The sequence below is a fragment of the Quercus suber genome, unplaced genomic scaffold (genome assembly GCF_002906115.3).
Source record: "Quercus suber isolate HL8 unplaced genomic scaffold, Cork oak 2.0 scaffold_4, whole genome shotgun sequence".
NCBI lineage: Eukaryota > Viridiplantae > Streptophyta > Magnoliopsida > Fagales > Fagaceae > Quercus > Quercus suber.
Window position 1 is genome coordinate 2500996 of NW_027069470.1, and position 20469 is coordinate 2521464.

The 20469-nt window shown below is 35.4% G+C and overlaps 3 protein-coding genes across 7 annotated transcripts; 2 read left to right on the forward strand and 1 right to left on the reverse strand.

The window, feature by feature from the left end:
- The first annotated feature begins 210 nt into the window (after nucleotides 1-210).
- LOC112017761 (vegetative cell wall protein gp1) lies at nucleotides 211-4969 on the forward strand. 3 transcript variants are annotated; one of them, XM_065771144.1, is made up of 10 exons: nucleotides 211-865; nucleotides 1956-2081; nucleotides 2161-2406; nucleotides 2486-2728; nucleotides 2817-2948; nucleotides 3045-3134; nucleotides 3257-3367; nucleotides 4104-4232; nucleotides 4334-4543; nucleotides 4649-4969. In XM_065771144.1, the coding sequence occupies exons 1-10, from the start codon at nucleotides 784-786 to the stop codon at nucleotides 4750-4752; spliced, it is 1473 nt and encodes a 490-aa protein (XP_065627216.1). In that variant the 5' UTR covers nucleotides 211-783; the 3' UTR covers nucleotides 4753-4969. The 3 variants fall into 3 exon arrangements, with proteins under 3 accessions (XP_065627216.1, XP_065627226.1, XP_065627222.1); XM_065771150.1 differs by lacking the exon at nucleotides 3045-3134 and having other exon boundaries at nucleotides 213-865; XM_065771154.1 differs by lacking the exons at nucleotides 3045-3134; nucleotides 3257-3367 and having other exon boundaries at nucleotides 212-865.
- Nucleotides 4970-6115: 1146 nt separating this feature from the next.
- Nucleotides 6116-9409, forward strand: LOC111999254 (putative wall-associated receptor kinase-like 16). 2 transcript variants are annotated; one of them, XM_065771164.1, is made up of 3 exons: nucleotides 6116-7239; nucleotides 7415-7591; nucleotides 7916-9409. In XM_065771164.1, exons 1-3 carry the CDS (start codon nucleotides 6462-6464, stop codon nucleotides 9112-9114), a joined length of 2154 nt encoding a protein of 717 aa, XP_065627236.1. In that variant the 5' UTR covers nucleotides 6116-6461; the 3' UTR covers nucleotides 9115-9409. The 2 variants fall into 2 exon arrangements, with proteins under 2 accessions (XP_065627236.1, XP_023887145.1); XM_024031377.2 differs by having other exon boundaries at nucleotides 6117-7332.
- A 970-nt stretch (nucleotides 9410-10379) lies between these two features.
- LOC111999272 (PHD finger protein EHD3) lies at nucleotides 10380-19797 on the reverse strand. Of its 2 annotated transcripts, none has more exons than XM_024031401.2 (7): nucleotides 19664-19797; nucleotides 18938-19247; nucleotides 15780-15992; nucleotides 15356-15682; nucleotides 13138-13227; nucleotides 12929-12973; nucleotides 10380-11816 (listed from the first exon to the last, which is right to left on the reverse strand). In XM_024031401.2, the coding sequence occupies exons 2-7, from the start codon at nucleotides 19187-19189 to the stop codon at nucleotides 10893-10895; spliced, it is 1851 nt and encodes a 616-aa protein (XP_023887169.2). In that variant the 5' UTR covers nucleotides 19190-19247; nucleotides 19664-19797; the 3' UTR covers nucleotides 10380-10892. The 2 variants fall into 2 exon arrangements, with proteins under 2 accessions (XP_023887169.2, XP_023887168.2); XM_024031400.2 differs by having other exon boundaries at nucleotides 15774-15992.
- Between the last annotated feature and the right edge of the window lie 672 nt (nucleotides 19798-20469).

Below are 20469 nucleotides of genomic sequence, written 5' to 3' on the forward strand. Positions count from 1 at the left end.
TTAAAAATTGAAATGATCTAAATCTTGAAAGAAACAGTGGGTGATGTGTCATATTCAAGCTTTGACACATGACTCGCATCACCCTCAAAAAGTCACTATCTTCAAATGGCCAACAGAAACAACTGATAACCAGGAAGGGAAATGAGTCAAGCAAAATCCCATTAAACTAAACTAAAAACCAAAAAAAAAAAAAAGTAGCTCAAATAGTGTCAACTTTCAACCCCTAGTAAAAAAGTTGGTTCAATCCCCATTAACATACCCACTTAAATCCAACCCTTCCATTAAAAAAATGACCAAGAATCTCTCTCTCTCTCTACTCACCTAACTTAATCTCTCTCTTAAAAGTGTTTGTGTCTGTTACTTAGCACCGTGACCTTGTGAGTAGTTATAAGGGCTTTGCATATTTTTTATTTGTTTGCTTATTCTGTGTCAGTTCTAATTGTGTTCGTTCATTAACTTATGTTTGTGTGGGCTGTTCTATCCCACATGGGAAACTCAAAGCTCAGCAAGTTCCAGAGCTTGAGTTCTGAGAAAACTATTGCTTGGGTTTCTTCCACCAAACCCACTTCTTTGTTTCCTTATAGGATGAATACTCCTCATTGCTTTGCTCTCACTATTTGTGGGTCATCTTTTATATAGTACCCCCTTTTTGTTCTTGCTTCAAGTTATTGATTCCTAATATTGTAATTTGGTTCATTTCTTTTACTATTTATTGGAGTTTTATTTTCTTCATCATCATTGAGAAGTTTGTGTTGGAGATTTTGAGATTTGGTGTTGTATGGGATGGGGGTGGTGGTGCTAGCCATGCTCCAGCTGATGAAACTCTGTGTCATTGGCTTTGCTTTGGCTGTCCAAGGATCTACAGGTAAATTTTTTTATTTTATTTTCAAAAGATTTTGTTTTTAGTTAAAAATTGATGTATATTATTAAAAACCCATGTGATAAAGTTAACAAATTTAACGTGGATTTTGATTAATCAGTGCTTAAGCAACATCTTGTGATTCTGGTTAATGAAATTTGATGTTGTCAGTTTAGTATATCTGAACAAAGATGTGGACAGTCTGAACATCTAGCTCAATGCTGCAGTTAAATCATGTTTTAATTTATTCATGAAGAGTAGTAGGTTGAGATAAGCTGTTTTGGACATTGGTGTTTCATCGATCTGAACGTTTTATATTTTATTACCAACTTTTATCAAATTTACCTCACTGTAGTTTTATATCCAGAGTTTGCAGCAAGTAGTTTCAAGCTAGAGTTTTCCAGGAAATTCCAGTAGCTAATATTCAACTAATCTGTTTTCTAAAATCCCACCTAGTGTTGTGGTTAAGTTCTGTTTATTTAGCAACAATTATCCTAGCTCAGGTTTCATCTGGGGAATGCTGATCCATTGACGCTTTATCTGGGGAAATGCAATCCATATAGGAGCTGCTTATAATAAGTTAAGGCTAGCTCTCAGATCTCATCAAGAACTGTAAAAATTCCAAGGCACGATTTTGACTGGTGGGGTATCTTCTCATGAGATTCACTTGTCTGCAGGCTAAATTGCTAAGTTCTTTCGAATATTTTCATGAGAGTGACAAAGATTATGATGACCCTAGATTCTCACAGTGAATATATTCAATAGAAGAAACAAGTATTGTTTGATAATTTTTCCCTTCTAATACCACACAAGATCATCAACACTTCAATCTTGTAATCAAAATTCAAAATCCTGCAAAGGCTCATGAGTGAGAAAAATGTCCCTTAATGTTACTGAAGATTTCATAAATAGAGCCCATAAGTCAGCCCTCTATTTGACATTTTTGAAACTTGCCAAAATAGTTTGACTTGTAAGTTTAATGCTAAAAATTTGTGTTCATCATTCTAATGAATAATGTACAAGGATTAACAATTTTTTGACCTGTTCATTGCTTGTTTGAGTTTGTAATAATATCAATTGCCTTTTTTTCTTTCAGACTCCAATATATCCCTATCTCCAGCAAGTTTTTCTTTAGTTCCTCTGATAGAAGGAACACCTGGTCCTGCATATCATAGAAAGTCATGGAGAACAAGTGCACCAAGCTCATCATCACAGCCAAATGGTAATCCTTATGACCTGGCATTATAGAATGTTAATTATCTTGAGGCCATCTAAATAAGCTTCTAGTTTGGACAATCCAGGGTCAGATTCTCACCCTCCACTTGCATCACCGCCCCTTACATCTGCCCCATTGCCCGGAGGGATCCAAGGGCTTGTACCATCCTTGTCACCAAGCACTCCAACTGTGTCAAGCACTCCAACTGTATCGCCACCATATAGAACAGCTCCTCCACCTATGACTATTCAAGGACATGTACCATCCATACCGCCAAGTCATAGAAAGTCATGGAGAACAAGTGCACCAAGCTCATCATCACAGCCAAATGGTAATCCTTATGACCTGGCATTATAGAATGTTAATTATCTTGAGGCCATCTAAATAAGCTTCTAGTTTGGACAATCCAGGGTCAGATTCTCACCCTCCACTTGCATCACTGCCCCTTACATCTGCCCCATTGCCCAGAGGGACCCAAGGGCTTGTACCATCCTCGTCACCAAGCACTCCAACTGTGTCAAGCACTCCAACTGTATCGCCACCATATAGAACAGCTCCTCCACCTCTGACTATTCAAGGACATGTACCATCCATACCGCCAAGTCCTTCACCAGTTAAGAAGACTGCTGCATCAATGCCAGTTGCTGCTCCAGGTACAGAACTTATTAGGCTTTTGTTGTGCTGTATTCCCAGTTGAAATAGGTTCTGAATTAGCTGCTTTGTCTTAATGTAAAATTCCAGTAGCAACTCCTAGGAATTTGCCACAAAACTCACCAGTCAGCCACCCAGGTGTGCCAGGAACTTTGTCACCAAGCTCTCATCAAAGCAATGCACCAGATAATAAGGCTCCCATCCCAGAACCAATTACTCCAGGTATGTGACCAGTACTTCTCAGTTTTCACCCCTTTGCTAAATCTGTGGTTGGAACGTTCTGAGTTGCTCCCACCCACCCTTTTTTACGAAATACAGTAACCGTTGCATCACCACCAAGGAAAGTGGGACAAAATCCACCTGCAGTTCACCCAAATGTGCCAGAAATAACACCATCTGTATTACCTGGTGCACTTTATTACATTCATTTTTTCAAAACTAAAGTTTCTAATTAACTATCAGAGATTCAGAATGACCTGTTGAATTGACCTAACTGTTTCCTCTTTTTTTTCATAATCCTGCATTGCCAGTTGCATCACCGCCAAGTAAATTGCCACTTGCATCACCGCCAAGTAAATTGCCACAAAATTCACCGGTCATCCATCCTGTTATGCCTGGTGAATCCCCATCCGTATTACCAGGTGCAACTTAAAGAAAAAATAAAGTCATTCAATGATTTCTTTATATCTAAATTTTGGGAGTTTATGTTCCTCCACCCAGTTTGCTTCAAGAACCTTTATCCTTTAAATAAAGGAGGTATTTTTTTCCCTTTTTTTTTTTTTTTCCCTCTTTTGGAATTTATATTCTCTACAAGAAATGACACCTGTGTTTTTATTTCCTTTATTGCTTCAAGTTGAAACACTAAGGCTGTAAGTAATCCAAGGAAATATGGCATTGCCTTCTATTATCTCATGTTGCTATGTTGTCCATACATACGGTCAATAGAAATATGGTAATCATGACATATATCTATAATGTGGCAATAGTAGAATTTTTGTGACAAACCTGAAATTGTTGCGATAAGACTTCGATGGTTGAGTTGTATGTAGTATGTACAGCACAAGCTTAAAGAAATACCATACCGGCATTTTTTTTTTTTTGGCACAATGTAATTTTGTTTGTTCTACTGAACAGTTACTCTTGATAAGGTTTCCTCTGGTATTATGGTACCCCATTTCTTTCAACCTCACCTGCCCCTATTTCATTATTTTCTCTTTTAGGTGTTTAAAATCTAGCCATTTCATTGAGATATTCATTAAGATGGAAAATATTTGCAATTAACCAGTTTATCCATTTGTTTTCCAATGGCTAGTTGCCATGGTAAAGGTCTGTATAGTCTGACTGATATTATATTTGTTTGGCCTCTGTGAAGTGCAGACCCTGATGTCTCACCTGCTTCTACTCCTCCCTCAAGCATTGGTTGGAAGAGGAATAGAATTCCGGAGGCTGCACCTCCTCATGAAACACCCAAGCCATTAACCCCTCGGGACCATTCTCCTGCTCAAGGTTTACAGAAAACTACATATTTCAGCTAGTTTGGAAAAATAAATTATGTTTTATCAGATAGTAAAACTTTTCCTAATATTATTTGTTATTTCCTGCTGTAGCTCCTTCCACACACAAAGATATGAGTCATTCTGATTATTCTCCTGCACCATCTATTTTATCTCCTAAATCTCCATTAAATAAAGGGTATCATTCTCCTGCACCTCCACCTACAACCTCATTTTATAAGCATCACCATACAAGGAACAAAATCACCAGTCCTGCTCCTGCATCATCATATCCGGTTTCTCCTCCCACTAAAAAACAGCAAGGTTTAATATTTTACCTTAGATATGTACAGAAAAAATTTATTTGATATATTTTGTTCTTTGAGATAATATATATTGCATCACATTTTGTTTCATTATTATATGTAGGTCCGGTTGTCTCTCCAGCATTACCTCCACTAAGGGGACCAAAGCACTATGCTCCTTCTCCCCTGAAGCAAGGTACCATAATAGTGAATTTTAATTCCAACTAAAGACTCAGCAGTGACCTGTACGGCAGTTCCAATCAACTGCTGCATTCTCAGTTTTAGAATCCGGATAAGATCCCCTCCCATTTAAATGCTCTAATTCCCTCCAATTTTTGTTAGATATGAGGCACATGGCGTTATTTGATTTTATGTGGTTTACATGAGTTTTTTAAGACCATTGAATTGTTTAAATGCCATGTGTCTTACACCTAGATTAAAATTGGAGAAACAAACAAACAAAACATAGTAAAAAAATTAACAAAAATGTAGGTTGATACACAACAGTATTCAATTCTATCTTTTTTTTTTCTTTTTAATTCTATCTCATTTGCTTTTACTTTTTTATTTTATTTATTGAAATTCTATCATTTTTTTATAGGTAATTCTACCCTTTTTATTATTGAAATTCTATCTTTCTTTCTTTTTCTTGCTTTTACGTTTTTTTTTTATAGGTAATTCTATCCAATTGATTTTAGGCTTTGTTGATAATATTTTAAATAGACACAATTGTAGGTTGTTAACTTGTAGTTGTATGTTACCAACTAAGTTTAATCTCTTTTTGAAATTTTAGAAAACACTTATTGTAGATTGCATATTTTAATAAAACACTTATTGTTATTTTATCCAAAAAATTAATACGAAAAAATAAAATTTTGTTTTAATCTAAAAATTACTGTAATTTGGTGCAGCCACTTGATGCAACCACAGCTTCTCAATCCAACTTTTATTATATAGTATATGATATTGATAAGTAATTTATCATGGTATTAGATCATAACATATGGTCTTATGTCCCAAACTCAGTAATTTATCAAGTATAAATTAGAAAAAAAAATACAAAAATTACATTAATTTGAAAGTTAACGACAATCTAAATGTGGACATACGGAAAAAATGTAATGGAAGCTAAAAGTTTAAGAGCGAATATGATAAAATTAAAACTGAGGAATCAAAAAAATAACAACCCCTCCTTCTAAAGAAAATAACAATAACACCCATAAACCATTTATTTTTTAAGGAGAGACAACAACCATAAACTTGGTGTAATTCGTAGTCTAGTTTTATTAGAATTGACTAGTAAAAAATAAGTTTACCTAATTATAAGTAACTATAAATGCCTAATAACAAAGATATCATAACTAAAATACCGACTACGATTAGCCCTTTCAACAAATCCTTAAAATTATTTTTTAACTACATGAAAGGTGCATATAGTTGACCTTGATGCACTTTATATTCTTTGATGATTGGCCTACTTGTAATTTTATCGACGACTCGTTCTTCTTGCTAATTAAACGTGGCCTATAAAATGTACCATGGTCTACCTAACCAGAACAACCAAATCAACGATGCCCAATTGATAATCACAATATCAAACCCCATTTGTTTAGCTAACAAAACAAAAATTTCACCACAAAAAATCAATCAAAAGTAAGGCTACTGAAACTGAAAATTAGACTTCAGCAAAAAGTAGACTTAGACTTAGACCAAGACTTACTTGTACAAATCTATCTTCACTGCCCAGTAGAGACACACAGTCAAGGAGCACAACACCTTGAGGAGAAGATCGGCGCCACTCTAATAGATACACAAACCCAAAAGCTAAAATCAAACCGCTCATCAAAGATCTAGTCTAGTTGGCGCTGTCAAACTGAGTTCCTAATCGGAGAAAGGCTGTGAAGGAGAAGGTCGATTGGGAGGGAAGCTCCAGAGAGATGGTCTCAGTTCACTTGGCAATCTTGCAATTGACCTTGCTGTGGGTGGTAGAAGCATCAACTGTCAACACCAACGCCTTGCCTTTAGCCAAGGACGGCTGTGAAGACCATTGTGGCAATGTCAGTATTCCATACCCATTTGGCACAAGGGTAGGATGCTACGTTAATCATAGCTTTCTCATCACTTGTAATCACACATACAACCCTCCCTTGGCGTTTTTGGTAAGTAGTACAATAAATGTTACAGACATATGGCTTTCGGGTGAAATGCGCATATATGCCTTTGTAGCCAATGATTGCTACAACGGAACTGGTGGGAGTGTAGACAACTTTCAACCTTGGCTCCGATCGGGAATATTCCCAATCTCCAACACTCGAAACAAGTTCATGGCTATTGGGTGTGACACATATGCTGTGATATATGGTTCTAGAGGGACAAGCTACACAACTGGGTGCATGTCTTTATGTGATAGCACGAGAGATGTGGTTGAGGGGTCTTGCTCTGGTATTGGTTGTTGTGAAAGTGCTATTCCAAGAGGAGTAATGGATTTCAATATCAGTGTATCGAGCTATTACAACCACACGAGAGTGAGGGAATTCAATCCTTGCAGCTATGCTTTTGTGGCAGAGGAAGGTACTTACAGCTTTTCTAAACAAGATCTTTGGGATCTTAAAGATCAAGGTAATAAGATGCCAATGGTGCTAAATTGGGCAGTAGGGGATCGAAATTGCAGTGAAGCTAAAAAGGATCTTAAAAGTTATGCATGCATGGCTAACAGTGAGTGTCATGACTCGAACAATGGTCCAGGCTACCAGTGCAATTGTTCCAAGGGATACCGAGGCAATCCTTACCTTAAGGGTGGCTGCCAAGGTTGCCATTTTACTTGGAATTATTGTTGACTTTTGCTACTGATGGATTTTTTTTTTCTTAATGTCAATTTTTTTTTTTTCAGATATTGATGAGTGCTTAAATTCCACCATATGCGTCCAAAACTGCACCAATTTGCCTGGTACTTATAATTGTTCCTGTCAGCTACCAGGATATGATGGTGATGGTAAATGGGATGGAACAGGTTGCAAACTCATACCAAGCCCTGAGAGGTTTCCATTGATTAATAGGATTTCACTAGGTGAGCAGTATTATTGATCGCTTTCTAATTAATCATATGAATGATACATAAAGTTTGCATATTTATTATATAATAGTAATGTCTGGGATAAAGGTCGAGCTTTGGTGTGATAATAAGTGTCTTCCACCAAAAGTGACAAGTCATGAGAGAGTTCGGAAATTAACCTCTCCAAATATAATTGGGTGTTAAAATCCGGAAATCAACCTCTCCAAAAATAATTGGGGTAAGGCTACCATGACCTCTCCCAGAACCCTAAGGTAAAATAAGCATGTAGAAACTTTATTTTTTTGGTATAAAAGCTTCACTTTGCTGCAAAATGTGTAGGTGTCAGTGTCAGCCTCTTGGTTCTAGTTTTGGGCATTTCTTGGTTATACTGGGGACTCAAGCGTAGAAAGCTCATCAAGCTCAAAGAGAAGTTTTTTAAACAAAATGGTGGCTTTCTGCTACAACAACAACTTTCTAATCACAATGGATCTATTGAGGCAACTCAAATATTTACAGCAGAAGAACTTGAGAAGGCAACAAACAATTACCATGAAAACAGAATCCTAGGCCAAGGTGGCCAAGGAACGGTTTACAAAGGAATATTACCAGATAACAAAATAGTTGCCATTAAGAAGTCCAAAATAATAGATCAAAGCCAAGTTGAACAATTTATTAATGAAGTGTCTATTCTCTCCCAAATCAACCATAGAAATGTGGTAAAGTTATTGGGATGTTGTTTGGAGACTGAAGTTCCTCTGTTGGTGTATGAATTTGTTACCAATGGTACCCTTTTCAGTCACATTCACAAAACAGACCATTCTTCAACGTTGCAATGGCAATTACGTTTACAAATAGCAGTTGAAACTGCAGGAGCGCTTTCCTATTTGCATTCTGCTGCATCCACTCCTATCATTCATAGAGATATCAAGAGCACTAATGTACTCTTAGATGATAATTACAAAGCTAAGGTATCTGATTTTGGAGCTTCAAGGCTAATTCCTCTTGATCATACTCAGTTAACCACACTAGTGCAAGGGACGCTTGGATACTTGGATCCAGAATACTTTCATTCAAGCCTATTGACTGAAAAAAGCGACGTTTATAGCTTTGGAGTTCTCCTTGCAGAGTTGCTAACTGGAATGAAGGCACTTTCTTTTGAGAGACCTGAAGAAGAAAGAAACTTAGCCATGCATTTTGTCTCATCAATGAATGAAAGCCGATTGTTTGAAATTCTAGATCAACGAATGCTGAATGAGGGAGATGTTGAGCAACTTAATGAAGTTGCGATGTTAGCTAAGAGATGCTTAAAAGTGAAGGGAGAGGAGAGGCCTACTATGAAAGAAGTTGCAATGGAGTTAGAGGGCTTGAAAGCAATGACAAAGCATCCATGGGTTAAAGGCAATATGAGTTCAGAGGAGACTGAGCACTTGCTCCAAAAACCATACGATGATTGTGTTGGTGGTGTCAGTGGCAATTCTGCATGCTACGACAGCATAAGGAACCAAGTTGGCATATCAATACTTGATGATGGCAGATAATTATCTAGTGTGTAATGCTAGACTTTATCATTATACTTTTTATTCATAGTTTTTTTTTTTTTTTTTTTTATCATTAGTTTGGATAAACAGACAAGATGGGATAGATTTGTAGATTAGTTTTTAAATAAATTCTATCTACTTGTAATAGATAAATATTAGGTATCTGTTGAATTTAAATGTTAGGTTTATCTTGTAATATGATTATTAGGTGAAGTTTCGCTTTGGAAGCCTAGACTTTCTCCAAAGTAGAGGATATTGGTTCCTTTAAAGCAACAAATAAAAAATTGGGCCCATAATAACGTACCTTTTCTTTTCTTGCCCTAAGGTGAAGGATGCATTTGCCCTTGACACAAGTCTTCTAATCGCTGCTTAGTTATTATATCTGATGAATGAAAATTTACAAGTTCAGCTTGGTTATATGTAGGCTGTTTAGATGACTTGGCTGTGGTTTGGGTGAAGCATGTCTTGGCGCGTTAGTTTGGCTGCTTAGTGGTAAACTGTAAATGCAAAGTAATGTGCATTTGTATTGCTCATCAATGGGAATATAAGATTAAAATCGAATGTTTTTTTGTTTCTCCAGTACCGGAACCCTTTTAATACAATAAACAACAGCATTAAGAACTCAGAACACATTTTAATTTGATAGGCTACCACTTATATTGTAAGTCTTAAGTAAATGAGAATTTAATGAGTTAAATATTATTCTAAATTCTTCTTAACAGTTGCAACTTCCACTGAGGGTAAGGTTGTGAGCTCAAGACTTATTGGTTGGGTGTATGTAACTTACCAATAAAAATAAAAATAAGAAGGAACTCCAACATGTAATTATAAGATTTTAAAAAAATACCTACAACTTTAAAACAAGACACTAAAGAACTTTATGAGTTATAAATTTCTAAGTACTTATATTCAAATTAATCTATTATGTTCTAAAAAATGTAGTACCTAACATACAAAACCTCAATTCTGTCGGGTCTATAATATAAGAGATTACTGACTTATCTCCATTTTTTTAAGTACACAATTTTGCATTCACAAACAATAATATTTTCCGTACCTAATGCACCCTTCTCACAAAAATTCATATCACCCTTGGGATGAGGCACCGTGAACTAATTGACACAGGAGAAAATTACAATAGTATGATAACTCCAAATTTATGAATGATCCTAAATATCATTTTATACCATAGGATAATAATACAAATTAAGAAGGGGAAAAAAAATCCAATGTGCAATATCCAAATTTATACTGAAGAATGAAAATACAGCACAGAATAACAGTATCATTTACTTCAGAAATCATGAGCAATATCCAAATGTATACTGAAGAATGAAAATACAGCACAAAAGAACAGTATCCTTTACCTCAGATATCATGAACTGTTCTTTGGACAATTCATTTTACAACAAAACTGAGAAACATTAGCTTCCAATATCCCCTCAAAAATATTTACTGAAGTACAGAGCAGCAAATTTAACAGAGCCTCTCAAAACTCTCCAACTAAACTGGTGTCATAGTTCCTGTTCACTTTAGCAGGGTCAAGGCTACATATAATAGTTTCTGGAGCTGCTGACTAGCAATATACAACCTTAAGAATCATATCTTCCCCAAGTTATGTTTCCAAAAGTCAGCGAAGTCTATCCGTTTACAACCTACCAAAATATGTAAACAGTGCAGCAAAAATAATATTTTTGGCATCGGGGGATACAAGTACAAAATCAAAAACACTACTTGACCAAACCGTTAAATTCAAATGTTGTCCTCTGCAGAAAATGTCATCCTTTTTGAAAGTCCGTCTGAACAGCAGCCAATTTCTCTTCATAGTTTAGAGTGTTGGCTGCAGTTAGAAGCATGTCCATTTTTTCTGATCCCTCTTCACGTTTACAATTCCATTTCTTTCCAAGGTTTTCAAATGCCCTTAAACTCCCATCCCTTCTCTCTTTCTGTTTCTTTTCTAAAGTCTCATATGCTCTTTTTGCCTTGCGTATTGCCTGGATCCCTATATCACATTTTCTGCAAAACCATTTCCCTTTTGGAATCATTGTGCGCGGTGGTTTCATGCAATAGATGTGATATGCATGATCGCACCCATCACATAAAACAATCTTTTCATCATCCTGATCCATAAGGCAAACTCTGCACAGACAAGATGGGCAGTACCAACAGGGACCATATGATTTTAATTGCTTATTTGTCAGGCACCTCGAATGGTAGTATTTATTTGGACATTCAGAGTGGCTACAAGTCTTCAACTTTTCACCATCCACTATCTTGCTTCCACAAATTTTACAGGGGTCAAAGTTTTTGCCACTTTTTGATAGTTGAAGCCCATCATCAATACTACAATTTGAATTCTCTTCCAATTCAATAGGTGTTTCTTCATTTGTAGGTGAAATTCCATCATCATCTCCATTACTTGGGGTCTTGGGGGCATTCAACCTCTCACACACCACACAATCTTCATGGGGTGATCCGAAACCCCTAGCAGTGCAACCAGCACAATACCAGCTTCTGTGGGGAATCTCTATCACAGCAGGCTCAATGCAGGACATATGGTACATCTCCTCACATGAATCACATACTAAACAATTCCTTCCATCTGCCTTACCTCCGCAACGCCTGCAAGTGCAAACTTTGTACACGCCACAATCTTCTGTTTGCTCCGGTTTAGTGTGTGAGTCAGATTCGCGGGGGAAAAACTGTTTTGCAGTAAATAAAATATTACTCAATACCAGCTTAACGTTTTGAGAAAAATCTTAAGTTCCTAACCCTTTATCTAAAAAATGCTCCAACTAACTAGGATATGGTTTCAGAATTCTCCTATTGCACAAAATTCCATCACAACATTCTGCATAAAACCATTTCTTAATAACCTACATAATACTGAAATTTGGATATAACTCGAAGAGTACAGCAAAGACAGGATTTATCACCAAAATTGAGAGATTTACAGAGACAAACCAAATTCATATAATAGGGAAGGAAATCAGAGGAAGAAAGAAGAAACTCAAAAGGGGAACACAAGGTTTCTACCTTGCCTGACCCCTATCAAAACCTAGGTACCAGCAGAGTCTCAGAAGCAATCAGCTATCCAGCCTTACAGATTGCGTACCTCACATGTTTAAAGAAGAAAAAAAAAAAAAAAAAAAAAAAAAGGGCCCAAGTTGAAATGAAATTATTTGATTGCCCAAGATGAAGAAAAACCCCAAGGCTTAAGGTTCAATGGCTCCCAAGGCCAGAGGTTAAAATGCATCATGAAGTACTGTCCGTGCTCAAATCATTTTTTTTTTTTTTTTTTTTTTAATTATGTAAGTAAATTTTGGCCTCAAGGGTGGCAGAAAGAGGACTTCCCGTGTTCAAATCCTACCATTAACCCTTGGGTAGCCACCAATAATTGTTTAGTGTGTACAGAACAGGGGGCCTACACAGATATGCTACGTGCTCTTTTTTTTTTTTTTTTTTTTTGAAAAGAAAGATGTATATTCAAAAAACTACTTTATGCAAAGAAGCACAAAGCCTATCAAAGATTACAAAAAAAGAGAAAAAAGCAACAAACAGCAGATATGCTACGTGCTTGCAATCAGCTCTATAGAACACATTACTTCAATAGCAATAGTAGAACAAACATGAGAGCACTGGAAGTTTTCCAAAATATTTCCTGAATATAACTTGTTCAGAGAACCAAATGCAACCTAAACTATCAAGATTAGTAATTCTAACATCCATCTGAATTCAGAGATCAAATTATTCCTAATGCTGATTACAGTAAATAGAGTAATAGTACTACAATTTAATATATAAACTCCCTTACCTCATGTTTTCCATCTTCATTTGTGCTGTGTACCAATCCTCCCACCTTGGAGTACAAAGTTAAAAAACTGAGTTGAGATAAAAGAATACAAGCAAACCATAACAAAATTCACAAACTCAAAATAACAACAAAATAAAAAATTTATTATATATCTTTAATGTAAGGCACTTGGAGTGTAACAGCAATATTTGCAAGTTGGTTTTTCTCACCTGTTCATGATAGGAAGTCCTTGACATGTCCGAGAGGCTCTTTGCAAGAGAAACAATTTCAGTTCCAACCCCTTGTAGCTTTCTCCATACCTAAAAAGTATTTGTTCAGATTTATGGCATGTCCAATGACAAAAAGAAATGGAATCATCTTCATGGAACAATTGGATGTCCTTAAGCTAGACACTAAACATTGCTTATGTTGCACGGTAGCTTCTACATTGCACATGATCATGACCTGGATCTCAAGTTTCCTTGCAGTGAGACATGACCAATCAATGCAACACAACACATCAAAAAAGATTTTAGGGTTGATTATACAAATCCACCCTAAAACTATGGGGGTGCTTGCACTTTACACCATCAACTATAAAAACTTGACATAAACACCCACATTGGGACAAATTTAGTAATTTTCACCCTACCGTTCAAAGGAATATTAACTTTAACAGTCACGTGCTATACACATCATCACTTAAATGACTAGGCTGCCCTTTCACAATTAAAATAACTAAACTGCCTTCTGCTTGTTAAGTTCCCAACTCTTGATTCCCCACCCCCCAAACCCCCTCCATACACACATATATGCATATATCACAATGTTTAGGTAGGTGGCTTGCATGCCAATGAGCACTAGCTCAAAAGACTCCCCTGACTCTTGTGAGATCAAGGTAGAGGGCAAAGTTGTGGATTCAAGATCCACTACATGCGTGTGCACAGTGCAATTATCAATTTTTTTTATTTTAAAAATAAATAAATAAAAGCTTAGATAGCTTTGTTTATATACTAGCAACGCTACAACTGATCTCTAAAAAGTGTTGACACTATCAAGATGGTTCTATGAAATTAAAAAGGAGTTCGTTATCATAAATTCAAAAGATTCAAGATACGTGCATCATTAAGAAATGAGTAAAACAAGATTTGCACAGATAGTAAGATTTGCACAACAAAAAACCTCCAGACATCATCTTGTAAGAAAAGTAACTATAATGTGTTTAGTAAGCAAAGCAGAATCTTAGTCAGAAAGAGAACATAAATTATTTTCAGTATCGCAAGAAGCTTCTTCCATCATTAGTCAAACTTGCCTGGTTAAAAAAGGTTCAAAATTTTATCAAGGCCTTGCATAAGCATGCACTAGAAATTCCATGATGTCCAAAATGAAGGACGCCGAAGCCACAGCTCTGCTCAAGAAATCCCTCATCTAAACTTAAATTTCAACAGCAATCTGATATATATGTAGGTAAACCTATCTAGAGAAACAATTTCTCATACAACATTTGCTAGTTCCCCACTTTTTTTTTTGATAGATAACGAAAATTTTATTAGAAAAAAAGCCAACCCGAGTACAACTAGTTCCCCACTTATATGTACACCTACTATTTGTGAAATCATCAACGAGAAGCCCATCTTAATTTTCATTGCATTTTTCCCCCCTCCATTTATCTTTCATCAGCTTCATGATATCAGCAATTGACTCCCAAAGGTAAAGATTCAACAATGCAGTTCTCCATGAATTTTAGCCAAATCTCATAATTAATAAAACAAAATTTTCCATAAGATTCCTAAAGTATTATTTAGATTTACAGAAGCAGTTTTAGAACGACACTATTCCATATTTATAAACATAGTCCCCTCAAATGTAAGAACCATAAAGTCTAGAAAGTACCAAATATGAAGAGCTTATGATTGGACTCTAGGAAGCACCAATACAGATACAAATATGATATGATATGGACATAGGCATTACCAGTTGTGTTTCAATCTCATAGATTCTTGTGAAGGGCATGATCCAAATTTCTATTGTTTTGTATCCAAGGGCAGGGAGTTAGACTCAGGATCAGATTTGTTTGGATAAATTATCAGGATCATAATTCACATGAATAAATGTAAACGAGTGAAATTGGATTGTAAAGACACTAAAAAATTATAAAAGGGTGATGTCCATGTCTTTATGCATGTGAAAAAATGGATTTTAAAAGTTCTTTCCAAACTTTAATTTTTTAATACCCAAAAATAAATAAATAAATAAATAAACCTCAAACACAAATATCCTGTGTACTTGGTGCATTCTAGTTTATTCTAACAAAACATAATACTTATAATAAATAAAAATGCAGCAAAACACTATCACTATTACTAACATCAAAGAGTAAGCAAGACCATATAAAGATAAATAAAAGAGTGAAAATAAGCAATTAACACAATAGAAACTCAAAATTACCTGTTGAATATCTGAAGAGAAAAGCATAGGCGAACGTTCATAAGCTCCCTCTTTCATTCTCGTGTTTATGGTACTTAAATCAAAAAGGTCAGCTTTGATGCCTTGGAAATTCTCAAATATTAGCTTGCAGAGTGTGCTGAACTTGTCTGAAATTAAAACATTCAAAAAAGCTTGCTGACACTTCCCAGTTTTAGTATAATGATCTGATTCGTTTTTATATCCACTAGATATAATGCCTGGATGGCCATTAGCTGCTTTCTGAGATCCATCAGACATCCACCCAGTTTGTGAATATTTGCACCTATCTTCATTACAATGGTCAGATTCCTGCAAAATAACAATCAAAATGAACTTAGTAATAATTAGAAATGATGACTAATTTCAGTTGAACCAATGCAACTTTGGCTGCAGCATAAACCTTAACTGCCATCATACAATCAATTTCACGATTAGTTACAAGCGCCTCCCGAATGCACCCTTGTATACCACCTTCATCATCACTTAATGACTGATATATCTGTTCCAATACAACATTTCTACAGTGCCTCTGTGAACAATCATCTGAGCCATTCATCGGAAGACAGACTTGCTCACTAGAATTACTGCCTTTAACCATGCCACAACGTTCCTTTACAGTCTGCAAGATTTCAAATATAGATTGGGTACAGAACAAGAACCAATAAACATCATTACAAACAGAACACTTGAGAGTTCAGAGGGAGAAAATATAACCATAGAGAAACAAGAAACACTTGGTTGTTTTTTCTATTTTTATGATATTTAACGAAAGAAAAAAGTAATTTAATTCCCTATTTCAAGTCATTGATAATTTCGGACTTGATAAAACAACACAGACAATTTCGGATGACCTGATTATGTTTTCATTACCAACAAACACAGAGATGCAGCCAGAGTGCCAGACATCCCCCTATAACAGCAAATACTCAATTGTACCATACAAGGATTCCCTTATGCATGCCAAGGTATGAATGTATGCAGTCACATGTTTATAACCATCAAGTAGCCAAAAGACAAATGACCACAACAAAACAAAGATTTGCTATAATTTATGATAGGTGAATCAACCCATCTAATGAAGAGTCAATTACAAAACCTTGGGCCATGAACCATCATCTTGATTAACAATATTGCATAGTGTTGTAAGGTCACTACCGGATAAATGTCAAGGATACACATCAAACAAGAACATACATTTTTGTACCATATTTTTTATAAGGTTTGGTCCCAAGGGGCAAGGATGGGGAGATTCAAATTAGTGGCATCAAAAGTTTAATACTAACTTGAATGAGTGTATGTGTCTTCCCCACATTTCAATCAAACGTACTTTTAGTCATGACCTTAAAACCCAGACCAGACCGGCCAGGTTAATTATAAACCAAAGTAGAATCGAGTTTTTTGCATAAGAAACCGTGCGTTTAAAATTAGTTGAACCCCTAAATTGCTGATGGAACCAGTGAACCACTAAACCGATTGTCGGTTCAACTGGGTCAAGGGAGTGTTATTTTCTTGAAAAAAAAAATGAGAAAGAAAAGATGTGGGGTTTTGAGCCACAAGACCCTTCCGCCCCCACCCCCCCACCCCCCAACCCCCCAGTATATGGCAGGCAAGACAACCATCAAGGCACCTTCCTTTGTGTTGTCATATATGGAATAAATATCATATTTATTTTTCATTTCATTATATCACCATTCTTCCTCAATGTATTAATAATTTAATATCATTGAATTCTTTCATTTGCTAAATTTATTGTGATTCACAGTCATGCTTTTGCATGTGAATGTGCTGTTTAATGACTTAAATTTTATATGGTTTTATTTTAAATTAAAATGCTTTCTACTTGAAGGATTACTGAACAAAATATTTTTTGTATGCTTTATTATTTTCTATTAAACTTATAAAAATCTTGAAGATTCATTTGAAAATTGTGTAAATTTCTTTAGATACTTTTTGGTCAATTTCATTAATTTTTACAAATTTAATATCATTATTTGTATTTTAATAAATCAATAAATTAATTATGATGCCATCATAGTTCGACCTCTAATTGAACCCTTGTCCAACCTAAAAATCTTGAACGTATCCATTTTCAGATGCTTTGAATAGTTATGTTTTTAAAACATTACTTCTAGTACATTATATAACAAAACTTTTCACAATTGGATTTAACATGCAATATTAAAATTTCTTCCTACTGCCATTTTTAATGTGGTATGTTGAGGGGTCTAGCTTGACAGATCTTTAATAACCAAAAAAATAAATAAATAACCAAAAAAGAAAGATAAAAATGGATGCATGTATGCTTATAGAGCTATAAGCCTATAACCAGTCAATTTTCGTCGGAGTTTTGAGTTCACCATTATTTTCTTGGGATTGAATTTGCTTGTTGTTCTCACGATATATTTGTCTAAACAGAAATACGTTCTTGATCTTATGTCTGATAGTTGTTTCTTGGGTGCTTGTCATGTTGATACTCTTATGGACTCCACTGCTAAACTTAATGGTGTGGTGAACCATTTAACGATGTTGGTCAATACCAAGAAATGGTGGTGAAATTAATTTGCCTTATTATCACTTGTCCTAACATTACCTACGAAACTGGTATGGTTAGTCAACATATGCATGTTCCATGTCAGCCTCACTACGAAGCTATTGTAGTATCTTTTATTAACTGAAGGTTACTCCTAGAAAAGGATGGTTTTGCAAGCCTTCTACTTCTCTGTCTGTGGCAAGTTTTAATGATGCTAACTAGACTGGTGGTCATTTTGATTGATGGTCCACTTCTATCTATTATACTTTGTTAAGAGGTAATCTTGTTACCAACGCAGTAAAAAGCAAAATTCCATCACCCATTCTAATGTTAAAGCTGAATATCAAGCTATGGCTCATACTACTTTCAAGATATTATGGATTTGCTCTCTCCTTCTGTCCTTCATGACTTGTGTATTGATGTTTCTACTCCTATGCAGATGCTATGACAAACAAACATATTGAGGTTTATTGTCACTTTATTGTGGATTTGTTCATGAGATAACAGACTCACTTTCTATGTTCACTCAAATGACCGATTGGGTCGAATTCTTACAACATTGTCTTCTTGTGCCTCCTTTCAGTGACAATCTTACAAGCCAGGCATGTTTGATGCGTATTTCACAAGGAAAAATTAGTGAAGCTCACCCTTGTTAATTTTATATTAGTGAAAAGGTATTCGTATAATCTTGTCATATCTCTCTCTCAACCCTAATCTTTTATATTTGACAACTCAACTATTACAATATTTCTTTATAGTTAAAGAGCTATGCTTCCCTTTTGTTATTTTTAAATATATATAGTTATACAGCTCCTGTGCTTTTTTCAACAGCCTATTACCAGTGCTGATTTTTCCTCAAATTAAGGATTAAAATCATTTTAACTTGTTTCAGATGTAATTCATCCTATTACAACACAAACTTTAAACCTTGAAACTCATAACCATTTACAAATGCTCAAAATGGAATAACATAGCAAACCCATCTTGCAATTGAAAGTATAACATGCAACAATAAAAAGAGATTGAGAAAAAACCTGTGCTGCTAAACGACTTGCAGCTTCCACACAAACTCTCTCATCATCCTGATCTTTGCTATCTGCACTTGACCTCCCATGCCTCCGCCTCTTGTAAGTTCGAAAACCCTCACTCCCACCAGAGCTACACTCACCACCATCATTCCCAATACCAATTGAAATCCCATTATTCATTGCTTCACTTTTCAAGTAGTGAAACCCTGCAGTGCCTTCTGTAACACCACCATTGCTCATTCCCTCTTCATCACCCATCACTTCAGCACTTAAAAAAAACCCCAACTTTCCAAAAATTAGGGTTTCAAAGTAACACCTACATTCCAAGATTCAAAATTTTCCATGAATTATCACATAACAACTTCACAAACACCAACAATAACAACCTAAATAACCACAAACTAACCCACTAAAGTAAAAACCCACTGTTTTTTAGCCAAGAAAACGAACGAAAATGAACGAAAATGCAGTTTTCAAATCCCACGTTTTCTCTGACTCTTGGTTTCTCTGGAAATGAAAAAATTCAACAAAACCAAACCCAAAAACCTCCACCCAACTCATTTGAGTTGCATAATTTGCTATCTAAAGTCACCAAGAAAGAAAATAACACATTTTCTCGCCTTGTTCTCTTTTCTTTAGCTACATTTTCTCAGCAACCAAACAGAGCATAATAAAAATAAACAAAAGAACAAAAAAATTAAATGAGAGAGAGAAAGAGAGAGAAATGGTTACCTGAGTGAAAATTTTGAAGCCCTAAAAAGAATCGAAACCACACGAAATCTGAGAAGTTGGTGCGTAATAAGAAAGAGGTCTCACTCTTATCCAACGATTTTAAAATCTTGCTAGTTTCTAACTAAAAAACACAGAGCCTTTTAATTTAATTAATAATTTTAAAAAGCTTTTTTCTATATAGTTTTTTTTTTTTTTTTTTTTTTAGCCAATTTTATTGTTTTGAGTTATTGGGTCGGACCCGGGAAAGCTTTTTTCTATATAGTTTTTTTTTTTTTTTTTTTTTTAGCCAATTTTATTGTTTTGAGTTATTGGGTCGGACCCGGGTGCGGGTTAACCCGGAAGTTGTGGGTTTGTGAATGATGGTGTAAAATCTTGGTACTGTGAAACTAAAAAACACAGAGCCTTTAATTAATTAATTTTTAAAAGCTTTTTTCAAAAAATGTTTTTTTTTAATATTACATTTGGTTTTTGTTTTTTAAATTGCCAATTTAATTGTTTTGAGTTGTTGGGTCGGACCCGGGTGCGGGTTGACCCGGAAGTTATGGGATTTGTCATTTTTTTGAATGGTCAAAGATTCAACCCCGCCTGAATCACTTGTCAGATATCAGAATTCAAAACCCCAATGGGAAACAACAATGGAGCCTAGGATAGTGCAGTGTAAATGGTTTCTTTGATGAATAGGAATAGGTTACCTAAAAGAAAAGATAGCAGTAGGTATATATATTGGAAAACTGTGTGTCCCTCCCAGTTCATGCCAGGCATGCGATGAGACTTGAGAGTACATTTATTTTGTCACTTATTATAAC

Bases quoted from the DNA above. Each gene is read 5' to 3' on its own strand.
- LOC112017761 (XM_065771144.1), top strand. From the start codon at position 784: ATGGGGGTGGTGGTGCTAGCCATGCTCCAGCTGATGAAACTCTGTGTC. The intron at 2,407-2,485 runs GTAATCCTTATG...TGGACAATCCAG, and splicing joins CTCATCATCACAGCCAAATG to GGTCAGATTCTCACCCTCCA. The intron at 2,949-3,044 runs GTATGTGACCAG...TACGAAATACAG, and splicing joins CCCAGAACCAATTACTCCAG to TAACCGTTGCATCACCACCA.
- LOC111999254 (XM_024031377.2), top strand. From the start codon at position 6,462: ATGGTCTCAGTTCACTTGGCAATCTTGCAATTGACCTTGCTGTGGGTG. The intron at 7,333-7,414 runs GTTGCCATTTTA...TTTTTTTTTCAG, and splicing joins CCTTAAGGGTGGCTGCCAAG to ATATTGATGAGTGCTTAAAT. The intron at 7,592-7,915 runs GTGAGCAGTATT...CAAAATGTGTAG, and splicing joins GATTAATAGGATTTCACTAG to GTGTCAGTGTCAGCCTCTTG.
- LOC111999272 (XM_024031400.2), bottom strand. From the start codon at position 19,189: ATGGGTGATGAAGAGGGAATGAGCAATGGTGGTGTTACAGAAGGCACT. The intron at 15,993-18,937 runs GTTTTTTCTCAA...GAAATCTTGCAG, and splicing joins CAAGTCGTTTAGCAGCACAG to ACTGTAAAGGAACGTTGTGG. The intron at 15,683-15,773 runs GTTTATGCTGCA...GTTATTTTGCAG, and splicing joins ATTGTATGATGGCAGTTAAG to GAATCTGACCATTGTAATGA.